Here is a 13145-nt window from a genome sequence, read left to right as displayed (position 1 = left end):
CTGTCAATCTCCGCCTTGAATATATTCAATGACTCCACCTCCACAGCTCTCCGGGGGAGAGAATTCCAAAGATTCACGACCCTGAGAAGAAATTCCTTCTCATCTCCGTCTTACATGGGCGACCCCTTATTCTGAACTATGCCCCCTAGTTCTAGATACATCCTCTCAGCATCCACCCTGTCAATCCCCCTCAGAATCTTATATGTTTCAATAAGATCACCTCTCATTCTTCTAAACTCCAATGAGTATAGGCCCAACCTGCTCAACCTTTCGTCATACGTCAACCCCCTCATCCCAGGAATCAACCTAGTGAACCTTCTCTGCACTGCCTCCAATGCAAGTATATTCTTCCTTAAATATGGAGACCAAAACTGTACGCAGTACTCCAGGTGCGGTCTCACCAGCACCCTGTAAAGTTGCATCAAAACTTCCCTATCTTTATACTCAATACCCCTTGCAATAAAGGCCAACATTCCATTTGCCTTCCTAATTACGTGCTGTACCTGCATGCTAACTTTTTGTGTTTCATGTACGAGGACCCCCCGATCCCCTGTACCGCAGCGTTCTGTAGTCTCACTCCATTTAAATAATAATTTGCTTTTTCATTCATCCTTCCAAAGTGGATAACCTCACATTTTCCCACATTATACTCCATCTGCCACATTTTTACCCACTCACTTAACCTATCTATATCCCTTTGCAGACTCGGTGTGTCCTCTTCACAACTTGCTAACCCACCTAGCTTTGTATCACAACTTGCTAACCCACCTATCTTTGTAAGGTTTATTTCTCGGTATGTCCACTGCTCAAAGACATTGCGTGTGTCTGGACTTGGTCCAACACAATAAAAGGATTTCGTTGCAACCATATATGGTGTCGGATTCGAATTGTCTTATAATATGTTGACCGGGTGAGATGAAGTAAGGTGGGAGGAGGCGTGTGTGGAGCATAAACACCGGCACGGACCAATTGGGCCGAATGGCCTGTTTCTGTGCTGTAAATTCTATGTAACTCTGTCATTGAATCTATGTTCAATGTACTAGGTTGATTGTTTATTCTTAGAATTCTAAGTATGACGTAGTTACTCTTTTCAGTTATATTTAACTAGAGATTTCATCAAGTTATAATCACAACCCTATCTCTCCTAGCTCAGCTTGTCCATATCCTCTCATCATGGTTAAGAACTCAAATCACGCCCCTCTGTCTTTTTGCTGGTCATAGTTCAATGCTTTAGGACCAAGCACAATCCATCTCTAAATCCTTTCCAATGCCTCCAGGCATTTTGAACAGCGCTGTGACCAAAACTGGCCACAATACTCCCAAGTGTGATCCCACCGTTACTCTGTTGCGTTGACGTCACTTCCTTCGACCAATACTCTCCAGATTTGCTTAAACTTCTCACCATTCCTATTTATCTCGGCAAATGCCGTTAGACAATATGACCACAATGCTTGGCCAACTCGTGCACGCAAACGTCCCCACCTCCCCACACCCCCCGGAACGGTGTGCTCTTCACTGTGCGATCAGCTGAGTTCAAATGACGTTGTCGGCCAAGATACAAACTCAGGGTCCACTGGTTGGGAATCCAACACTCTACCACCAAACCTTTCAGGTTGCCCCACCAAAGATAGAGATTAGGAAATGATCACTTAACTTAACTGATTTCCTGAAAGAAAACCAATGTCAGGACATTATTAACATCCGACTAAAGTGGCTGCATTTGGGTTGAAATGTAATGAAAAAAAGTAGTCGCTTGAACCATGATCCCTCCCACCCATTCCCCAGGAGATTCTTCACAATCTGTAGATGACTGCAGCAGTGTCAAAAACTGTCAATAGCAGTCAGCTGGATAGAACTTTTGGATGCAATGGGGTTAGTGTTAAGAGGAGGACACAGAAAACCATCGATAATTAGATTTTTTTTAATTTTTTTTTTTAGGTATTAGCCTTGTTTGCCATTTTAAAATGGGTGAAGGCCTTTTTTATTGGTATAACAAGCACACTGGTACCCGTACTGAACCACATTATCAAGATTAGCAGGAACACGAAAGTAACCATTGTGTAGATTGGGCCTGTACTCTCTGGAATTTAGAAGAATGAGAGATGATCTCATTGAAACATACAAGATTCTGAGGGGGATTGACAGGGTAGATGCTGAGAGGTTGTTTCCCCCTGGCTGGAGTGTCTAGAACCAGGGGTCACAGTCTCAGGATAAGGGGTTGGCCATTTAAGACTGAGATGAGGAGAAATTTCTTCACTCAGAGGGTTGTGAATTTTTGGAATTCTCTGCCCCAGAGGGCTGTGAATGCGGAGTCTTTGAGTATATTCAAGGCTGAGATAGATAGATTTTTGGACTCGTGGGGAATCAAGGGGTATGGGGATCGGGCAGGAAAGTGGAGTTGAGGTCGAAGATCAGCCATGATCTTATTGAATGGCGGAGCAGGCTCGAGGGGCCGTATGGCCGACTCCTGCTCCTATTTCTTATGTTCTTATGTAGCCAAGGAAGCAAGCCATGGGAAGAGACGCATTTTCCAATTTTCAAGTGAAGAGTTTGGTAAACAGGACATAGGCCACCTGACTAGCGTGGTCCCTTTGAGCCAAGCTCAGGTTCCTGCCCACCCTTGGTGAGGCTCACAGAACTCCAAGGCACCATTACCACACATTATGTCATTTGGCTCCAGTTCAGTTGGGCTTGGATGCCAACCCTCCGATTCTTACTGGGCTCAGGACACTAGAGACCAACATGAATTAACCTGAAAATATAACGTGAGTCTACAAGTCTTACTTTCACGTCCCTTATACCTGTCTCATAAAATGTTCTCCTGATGCTCCTTCGAGGATGCTGGACCTCCTCCCTCGTCGGCTGAACCCGTGAGGCTCGGGTTTTCGGCTCCACCGCGAGCTCTTGTCCGATTTGAAAAGTCCCATGCGTTTGCTGCAACCAACGTTGTACCTTGAAAGTGAGAAGAGAAAAAGTTGTTGAGGAACTCTTCAACCGAGGAAGTCAACACATCCTCTTAAAGGGGCGCAAGAACAGAGAGACCTGGGGGTGGCAGGGCAAGTTGAGAAGGCCGTCAAAGAAAACATACGGGATCCATGGCTTTATACACACAGGAGTAGAGTACAAGAGCAAGGAAGTTATGTTGAACCTTTACAAAACACGGGTTAGGCCCCAGCTGGAATACTGTGTCCATTTCTGGTCACCGCACTTTAGGAAAGATGTCAAGGCCTTAGAGAAAGAAAGGAAAGACTTGCATTTCTATAGCGCCTTTCACAACCACTGGACGTCTCAAAGTGCTTTACAGCCAATGAAGTTCTTTTTGAAGTGTAGTCACTGTTGTAATGTGGGAAACGCGGCAGCCAATCTGTGCACAGCAAGCTCCCACAAACAGCAATGTGATAATAATCAGATAATCTGTTTTGTTATGTTGATTGAGGGATAAACATTGGCCAGGACACCAGGGATAACTCCGCTGTTCTTCTTCGAAATAGTGCCATGGGGTCTTTTATGCCCACCTGAGAGCAGACGGCCTTGGTTTAACGTCTCATCCGAAAGGCGGCACCTCCGACAGTGCCGCGCTCCCTCAGTACTGCGCTGGAGCGTCAGCCTCAATTATGGGCTCAAGTCCCTGGAGTGGGACTTGAACCCACAACCTTCTGACTCAGAGGCGAGTGTGCTACCCACTGAGCCACAGCTTACACCCTTGAGCGGGTGCAGCGGAGATTTACTGGAATGGTACCAGGGATGAGGGGCTTCAGTTGTGTGGAGAGGTTAGAGAAGCTGGGGTTGTTCTGCTTAGAGCAGAGAAGGTACCAAATGAGCACTTTACATCTGAATTGAACCACAGTATCAAGATTGGCAGAAACAGGAAAATAACCAGATCAGTGGAAGCAACCTGTGAAAGAGATGCATTTTCCAACTTTCTCACAAAGAGGGTGCCGCCAATGTCAGACTAAAGGAGGAGGTAGTAGAGAAATTGGAAAGGATAAAAATAGGTCAATAGGTACTTAAAAAATTGGCAGCGGTTAATGTAGAAAAGTCACCCGGTCCGGAGGGGATGCATCCTTGGTTGCTGAGTGAAGCAAGGGTGGAAATTGCACAGAATCTGGCCACAATCTTCCAATCCTCCTTAGATATGGGAGTGGTGCCAGAGGACTGGAGGATTGCAAATGTTACACCGCTGTTCAAAAAAGGCAACTACATTCTATGATTCTTCCAGTGACAGCTATCGCTCTTGAAGGCACCACACCTGCGAATTCTGGGGTAGATTTTTAACTTGCTGCCCGAGTGTCAGAGTGCTGCTGTGAATCGGCCGCCAGGTATAGAAACTGCCCAATTTAAATTTCCGCTCGTTTTTTGGGCGACTGATCTGATATGCCCGTTTTACACCCCCGGCAGCAACTTGCAAATCGACCCTTCTGTGTCAACGCTTGCATCTGATTGGCTCAAGTATCAGAACAACAACAACTTGCATTTATACAGCGCCTATAACGTAGTAAAACGTCCCAAGGCGCTGCACAGGAGCGTTACCAAACAGAATTTGACGCCGAACTACATAAAGATATTAGTACTGATGATAAGTCATCGACCTGAAGCATTAACTCTTTCTGGCTGCACAGATGCTGCCTGACCCACTGAGTGCTTCTAGCATTTTCTGTTTTTTTATTTGAGGAGCTATTAGGGGAGGTGACCAAAAGCTTGATCAAAGAGGTAGGTTTTAAGGAGCATCTAAAAAAAGACTTGCATTTCGACAGCGCCTTTCACGACCTCAGGACGTCCCAACACGCTTTACAGCCAATGAAGTACTTTTTGAAGTGTAGTCACTGTTGGAATGTGGGAAACGCGGCAGCCAATTTGCGCACAGCAAGCTCCCACAAACAGCAATGTGATAATGACCAGATCATCTGTTTTTTTTTTTAGTGATGTTGGTTAAGGGATAAATATTGGCCCAGGACACCGGAGAGAACTCCCCTGCTCCTCTTCGCAATAGTGGCCGTGGGATCTTTATGTCCACCTGACAGAGCAGGCGGGGCCTCGGTTTAACGTCTCATCCGAAAGGATGAGAGGTATCGAGATGGAGAGGTTTAGGGAGGGAATTCCAGAGCTTAAGAGCCTAGGCAGCTGAAGGCACGACCGCCAATGGTGGGGCAAAGGGAGTGGGGGATTCACAAGAGGCCAGATTTGGAGGAACGCAGAGTTCTCAGAGGGTTGTTAGAATTATTTTTATCTGTGAGTGATGTAACTGATATTGATTACATCTTCCTAAATCACTTACTCATGCAGTCTGAGATTATTATGCACTCCATGCCGGCCCATTAGTGAGTTTATAGGTTTTTTTTGGCATTATCTCTTCAAATAGCATTTCTACATTTTCAAGGAACTCGTTAGTTTACCACAGGCTTGTATCAATCGAACACAACGGTTGCGGCAATGTTTGAGCCCTTTCGACATGATACAGTGCTCCACAAGTTTGGAGTTGGCAAGCTCTGATAAACTTTATTGAAAGTATAACTCGTGTTTTAAGAGTCAGTATACGGCTTGCGTAGACTCCAAAATTCCCAAGGCATATCGTAGTACATGTGCCTGCACATATTTCAGATCATAATGTTTACTTTAGTTCAGATGGTGATGGTATTTATACAGGGCAATCTAGTTTGGCTTGGCAGTGAGTTAATAACAGGGACCTGCAATGTACACATCAGACGGGTCCCACTGTCTGACTATACTCTGAGCCGAGTTGCCAAATGGAAAGAATGCCAGCGCCATTTATTTTGCACCCTATTGATTTTCTCCCCGCAGAGCTTCAGAAGAAATGGCTGGAGTCTTTTCAAGGTTCTGTGCCTATAAGAAAGCTGGGCAGATCTGCCAATCTGATACAGATCACTTTCATCACATCTTCTGGCCACATCCTGGATGGGGAACGATTAAAGCTGACAGATCTGGGTCAGCTTGGAAAGGTCATGCACAACTTTGTGAGCGATCAGCAATGCCAAATGAGGAACTGTTCTCCCTTGTCCTGGGCAATAATAAGCTGCATATAAATAACTTGTGAAAATCTGCTTTATAACTCCTGCAGTCTGCCTCACAGCTAGATTCTTGCAATAAGACACTAAAAGCTGGAATGACACAGCAGGCAGTCCAGCATCTGAAATGGGAGCTGTTATAAATCTCATCATCAAGAAACTACTTATGAAATAATGCTGGATGGCCAGCTGGTGGCGCCGTCCAAGGAGTATAAATACTCGGGCGTGGGCCCCAGCTTTTCAGGGACATTTTGTAAGACAAGGAGCTAGTGAGATACAACTAGACCTCCATGTTCGGAAACAAGTTGATTAAAGCCTTGCTTTATGCTCAAACCAAGTGTGTAGTGAGTTTTATTACGTCAGGAGCGATGGGGTTATTCCAGGGCTGTCTTACGTTCCTACAGAGGAACACGTCCCCTCTCCTGTGCGACACCTGGCCAGAGTGAATGCACTGCAAACGTGCAAACCACCACTTTGAAAATTGAACAGCAACGTAGGTCATGCTTGATAAATCACGGTGCAGCCTTCTGCTCCGAAACATTTGAAAATCCTCTCAACTTGGGCAGATAAAACCTCCATGCCGCAGAAATTTGGTGAATCGTTTGCACAATCTCCCTGTTCACCGACTCCACGATGGGGGAACATGCACCACGTGAACACGGAACTTCTCCCTCTTGTTTCAATGAAGGCATCAACCTATTTATCGCAGCATGTGTCAGCCGTGGCTCAGTGGGCAGCACCCTCGCCTCTGTCAGCAGGTTGTGGGTTTGAGTCCCGCTCCAGCGATGTGAGCACCAAATCTAGGCTGACACTCCAGTGCAGTGCTGAGGGAGAGCTGCAGTGTCAGAGGTGACGTCTTTCGGATGAGGCGTTAAAAAGATCGCACGGCACTATTCAAAAGAACAGCATGGGAGTTCTCCCCGCAGTCCTGGCCAATATTTATCCCTCAATCAATATCACTAAAACATTGCTGTCTCTGGGAGCTTGCTGTGCGCAAATTGGCTGCTGCATTCCATACATTACAACAGTGACTACACTTCAAAAGTATTTAATCGGCTGTAAAGTGCTTTGGGACATCCTGGGGCGTGAAAGGCGCTAAATATAATACAAGTCTTTCTTTATAAAATGTCAAGATCTTAATCTCCTAGTCCGGCAGAGTGCGACTTCACTTCACAGGTAGCCCCAGTGTTCGCAGCAACCGTTCTCCAGGTCAAGGACGCTGGCAACACCTTCTTGTTGATTGTTTTGGTACAAGCTGGGATTGTTTTCCTTGGAGCAAAGAAGGTTAAGGGGAGATTTAAAAGAAAGAAAGACAGACTTGTATTTCTACAGCGCCTTTCACGACCTCAGGACGTCCCAAAGCGCTTCACAGCCAATGAAGTACTTTTTGAAGTGTAGTCACTGTTATAATGTGGGAAACACGGCAGCCAATTTGCGCACAGCAAGCTCCCATAAACAGCAATGTGATAGTGACCAGATGATCTGTTTTAGTGATGTTAATTGAGGAACAAATTTTGGCCAGGACATCAGGGATAACTTTCCTGTTCTTCTTCGAAATAGTGGCCGTGGGATCTTTTACGTCCACCTGAGAACCAGACAGGGCCTCGGTTGACCGTCTCATCCAAAAGACGGTACTTCTAACAGTGCAGCGCTCCCTCAGCACTGCACTGGAGTGTCAGCCTAGATTTATTGTGCTCAAGTCTCTGGAGCGGGACTATGAACCCACAACCTGCTGACTCAGAGGCGAGGGTGCTACCCACTGAGCCCCAGCAGATACAGGGTTGGGGTTGCCTGGGCAGTTACGTACAGGACCTACCCTAAACTCTCTGGGTGGCAGTCTAGGATCTCTGCTTGGCGTGCAGTGTGATCTCCAGTGCTCCCTGTCAAATCAGCTGTTATTCCCTTTGTGGAGGTGCCATGTGGAGATGGTGGCAGCCTGTTGTACAATTCTGTGTTAACTTTCTAATAGGATTGACCAGGTAAAGCTACAGATCCACTTCAGATTATTTTAATTGGGGAAAGTGGATTGTTATTTAAAGGGATGGTCACTTTCAAAACAAGTCACAAAAGAACATAAGAATTAGGAGCAGGAGTCGGCCATTCGGCCCCTTGAGCCTGCTCCGCCATTCAATAAGATCCTGGCTGATCTTCGACCTCAACTCCACTTTCCCGCCCGATCTAGGGGAATCAAGGGATATGGAGATCGGGTGGGAAAGTGGAGTTGAGGTCGAAGGTCAGCCATGATCTTATTGAATGGCGGAGCAGGCTCGAGGGGCCGTATGACCTACTCCTGCTCTTAATTCTTATGTTCTTATCTTCATATCGTTTGACTTCCCCTAGAGTCCAAAAATCTATCGATCTCAGCCTTGATTATACTCAACGACTCAACATCCACAGCCCTTTGGGGCAGAGAACTCCGAAGAGTCACCACCCTCTGAGTGAAGAAATTCCTCCTCATCTCAGTGTTAAATGGCTGACCCCTTATCCTGAGACTGTGACCCCTGGTTCTAGACTCTCCAGCCAGGGGAAACAGCCTCTCAGCATCTACCCTGTCAATCCCCCTCAGAATCTTGTATGTTTCAATGAGATGGCCTCTCATTCTTCTAAACTCCAGAGAGTATCGGCCCAATCTACTCAACAGGTCAATAAGATGCATTTAAGGGGAAGCTAGATAAGTACGTGAGGGAGAAAGGAATAGAAGGATATGCAGATGGGGTGAGATGGAAGGGGTGGGAGAAGGTTCGTGTGGAGCTCCCTCCACCACCGGCGTACCGTGGCTGCAGTGTGTACCATCTACAAGATGCACTGCAGCAACTTGCCAAGGCTTCTTCAGCAGCACCTCCCAAACCCGTGATCTCTACCACCTAGAAGGAAAAGGGCAGCAGGCGCATGGGAACACCATCACCTCCAAGTTCCCCACCATCCTGACTTGGAAATATATCGGCCGTTCCTTCGTCGCCGCTGGGTCAAAATCCTGGAACTCCCTCCCTAACAGCACTGTGGGAGTACCTTCACCACAGGGACTGCAGCGGTTCAAGAAGGCAGCTCACCACCACCTTCTCGAGGGGCAGTTAGGGATGGGCAATAAATGCCGGCCTTGCCAGTGACGCCCGGATCCCAGGAACAAATACAAATAAAAGCATAAACACCGGCACAGACCAGTTGGGCCGATTGGCCTGTTTCTGTGCTTGTAATTCTATGTAATAAGTAAAGGGACGGTGAAATGATTGCATCAGCCAGGAAAAATATTTATTTTAAAATAACTGATAATGGCAAAATTGGCTGGTCCCCAGTGCATTCCAAGTCTACAGGAATGCAAACCTTCCTCAGCAGCTGGCATGGTGTTGTTACTGTGGACGTTTCGGAGTGGGTGGACCTAGTTCTGTGGTGATCTTCCAGCCCTACAACCCTCCGAGATCTCTGCACTCCTCCAACTCTGGCCTCCTGAGCGTCCCCGACTTCCTTCACCTCACCATTGGCGGCCGTGCCTTCAGCTGCCTGGGCCCCCGAGCTCTGGAATTCCCTCCCTAAACCGCTCCTCCTCTCTCTCTCCTCCTTTGAGGTGCAGCTTAAAACTGACCTCTTTGACCGAGCTTTTGGCCGCCTGTCCTAATATCTCAAGTGGCTCGGAGTAAAGCTTGTGCCCAATAACGCTGCTGTGAAACGACTTGGGACGTTTTATTCCGATAAATGAAAGTTGTTGTGATGCACCTTTTTAAGAGTACTGGGTGTATTTTAAAGAGCTAAGTCACCGAGTAATGCAACAGACAACACCATCTGCCCCGCCATAAAAAACCCCGACATCCCACGTGTTAAACACAGCTACTCGATTTATGCTGCTGACTCACTTTACTGTTTGTGTCCAGCGGATCACTAAGTGTTTTAATGGCCAAGGCCACTTAAGGAGACTGGCTCATTTCGGGTTCGGGAGATTAACAGATCAGATTTCTGTTGATCAGAAACAATTCCAGCGGATTCCCATCGCAGACAAGCCACCCTAATTCAATGGAACTAAAAAGTCAGCAGATTAAACATGCAGGAGAGGCACAACACGGAAAGCAGAATTGATCACACAAGCACAAGAGAATTATTTTTTTTATTCATTCAAATGTGGCAAGGCCGGCATTTATTGCCCATCCCTAATTGCCCTTTGAAAGAAAGCCTTGCATTTCTCCAGCACCTTTCACCACCGCCGGATGTCCCAAAGCGCTTCACAGCCAATGAAGTACTTTTTGAAGCGCAGTCACTGTTGTAACGTGGGAAACGTGGCAGCCAATTAGCTCACAGCAAGCTCCCACAAACAGCAATGTGATAATGACCAGATAATCTGTTATGTTGATTGAGGGATAAATATTGGCCAGGACACTGGGGAGAACCCACCCGCTCTTTTTACGTCCACCTGAGGGGGCAGATGGGGCCTCGGTTTAACAAGTCATCTGAAAGACGGCACCTCTGACACTGCAGCACTCCCTCAGTACTGCACTGGGAGTGTCAGCCTAGATTTTGTGCTCAAGTCCCTGGAGTGGGACTTGAACCCACAACCTTCTGACTCAGAGGCGAGGGTGCTGCCCACTGAGCCACAGATGACACTACAACTGAGTGTCTTCCTCATTTCAGAGGGCAGTTAAGAGTCAACCACATTGCTGTGGGTCTGGAGTCACATATAGGCCAGACCGGGTAAGGACGGCAGATTTCCTCCGCTAAAGGACATGAGTGAATCCGATGGGTTTTTACGTCAATCCGGTAATTTCATGGTCACTTGCTTTTACTGACACGAGCTTTTTATTATATTTAAGAATTATTTAATTAATTGAATTTAAATTTCCTAGCTGCCGTGGTGTTTTGAACTCATGTCTGCAGATCATTAGTCCAGGCCTCGGGATTACTAGTCCACTAACATAACCACCATGCTACCGTACCCGACAAAGGCCACACGTACCAGTGAGTTGCGATGGCCCTTCTCATGGATCAGATGAACTCCACCTTCATTAGAGAGAAGAAACTATATAGCTACCAAAGAATGCTTAATGTGTTCACATCACATTCCTCTCTCGACTACGCTAAACGGGTTAACGCCTATGATAATGTAGCAGGTGGGAATGTCATCCACTTTGGACCTAAAAAGGATCAAACAGGTACTTCCTAAATGGTGAAAAGCTAAAACCAGTGGAGGTCCAAAGAGACGGGGGTCCAGGTACATCGATCATTAAAATGTCACGAACAGGTGCAGAAAATAATCAAAAAGGCTAACGGGATGCTGACCTTTATATCTAGAGGACTAGAGTACAAGGGGGTAGAAGTTATGCTACAGCTATACAAAGCCCTGGTTAGACCACACCTGGAGCACTGTGAGCAGTTCTGGGCACCACACCTTAGGAAGGATATATTGGCCTTGGAGGGAGGGCAGCGCAGGTTTACCAGAATCATACCCGGACTTCAAGGGTTAAGTTACGAGGAGAGATTACACAAATTAAGGTTGTAATCCCTAGAATTTAGACGGTTAAGGGGTGATCTGATCGAAGTTTAAGATATTAAGGGGGACAGATAGGGTAGATAGAGAGAAACTATTTCCGCTGGTTGGGGATTCCAGGACTAGGGGGCAGAGTCTAAAAATTAGAACCAGACCTTTCAGAAGTGAAATTAGGAAACATTTCTACACACAAAAGGTGGTAGAAGTTTGGAACTCTCTTCTGCAAATGGCAGTTGATGCTAGATCAATTGTTAATTTTAAATCAGAGATTGATAGATTTTTGTTAACCAAAAGTATTAAGGGATATGGGCCAAAGGCGGGTATATGGAGTTAGGTCGCAGATCAGCCATGATCTCGCTGAATGGCGGAACAGGCTCGAGGGGCTGAATGGCCTCCTCCTGCTCCTATGTTTGAACACGTAAAGCAGGTTAATGTTGCAAACAATAACTCAGCTCACAAGTGCATTACATTTAAACGAACAAAAGGGGGATGTGTGGACAGATTCTGTGGAAAAAACTGAACTTACAGAACAACATATTACAATTAAAGAGTTGCTTATTTATTGAAAAGATAATCACCTGGTTTATTGACAAGATAACTAATTGATTGAAAAGATAACTGAATTATCGAAAAGATATCTGCACCTTAATCAGCACAGCAAGACACCAAATATACAACCGTCAGTCTCATACCTTTTAGCGCAGGACATAGAGCAGAAACGCTTTGACCTTCTGAATTTGTGAGCGTAATCCATTTTCCCACAGAACTCACACTTCAGCATGTCTGGATCACTGCCCTCCATCCCTTCTGAAATTATAAATCAGAAAAGAAAAAGCAATTCCACGAGGTAAACTCATGACTGAAAACAGGCTGTTCCGCGGCTTCTGCCTGCGTGCTGATCTTCTTGCCCTCCTCCAGATTGATGCGGTCACCTTCATAGTTCCCGCTGCCATCTCGGCCTCAACGCCACCGGTACAACGCAAGGGGGACTCCAACACACTGTGACATGTAGTGGCAGAGCCCGGGCCTGGATCCACGAGTCTCCGCACGGCGTGTCTCCTGACCGCCACTGCAGGAGGAGGAGGGGAAGTCGAAGGGGACTCGTCCCTCTTTGAACATGACGCAAGAGATCTCGAGCTCGAGGAACAGCACCTCATCTTCCGATTAGGCACTTTACAGCCTTCCGGACTCAATATCGAGTTCAACAATTTCAGATCATAACCTCGGCCCCCAGTACATTTTTACTTATTTTTTATCCACACTTTTGTTTTGGCCCTTCCCCTCTCTTTTTTCGCTCTCCCACATGGCAGCTGTCTCCCATTCTGCCAGCACATGTCACACCTAATCTAGAGCCGTCTTTTGTCTCCACTAGTCCTATCACCATCTCGTCTCGTCTTGAATACCTCTTAATGTCTCTTCACTTCTCTTTTGTTCTCTCCCAGCCCCCCTACTGGCCTTTTAATCTATTTCATCTCCTGTGCTTTTTCAGTCTTGACAAAGGGTTTCGACCCGAAACGTTGACTATTTTCTCTCCACGGATGTTGCCTGGCCTGAGTTTTTCCAGCATTTTCTGTTGCTATTATTAGAGATCTCAAGAACCTTTTCTGACAACTTATTGCACCACTCTCTCTTGGGTCCTGCCTGACCATTCC

General features: G+C 46.4%; 1 protein-coding gene across 3 annotated transcripts in view; it reads right to left on the bottom strand.

Moving 5' to 3' along the window:
- The window catches only part of LOC147115411 (polyhomeotic-like protein 3), a 113447-nt gene that overhangs the window by 12481 nt on the left and 87821 nt on the right, over window positions 1-13145 (bottom strand). For all 3 annotated transcript variants that reach the window (XM_085989660.1, XM_085989662.1, XM_085989661.1), the window contains 2 exons: window positions 12186-12300; window positions 2802-2952 (listed from right to left, as the gene is read on the bottom strand). In XM_085989660.1, the coding sequence (XP_085845786.1) occupies window positions 2802-2952; window positions 12186-12300 (266 nt within the window). The remainder of the gene's footprint in view (window positions 1-2801; window positions 2953-12185; window positions 12301-13145) is intronic.

Source organism: Somniosus microcephalus, chromosome 6 (assembly GCF_052327205.1).
Source record: "Somniosus microcephalus isolate GS21.2 chromosome 6, FLI_Smic_1.0, whole genome shotgun sequence".
Classification (NCBI taxonomy): domain Eukaryota; kingdom Metazoa; phylum Chordata; class Chondrichthyes; order Squaliformes; family Somniosidae; genus Somniosus; species Somniosus microcephalus.
This window is presented reverse-complemented; position numbering and strand designations above follow the sequence as displayed.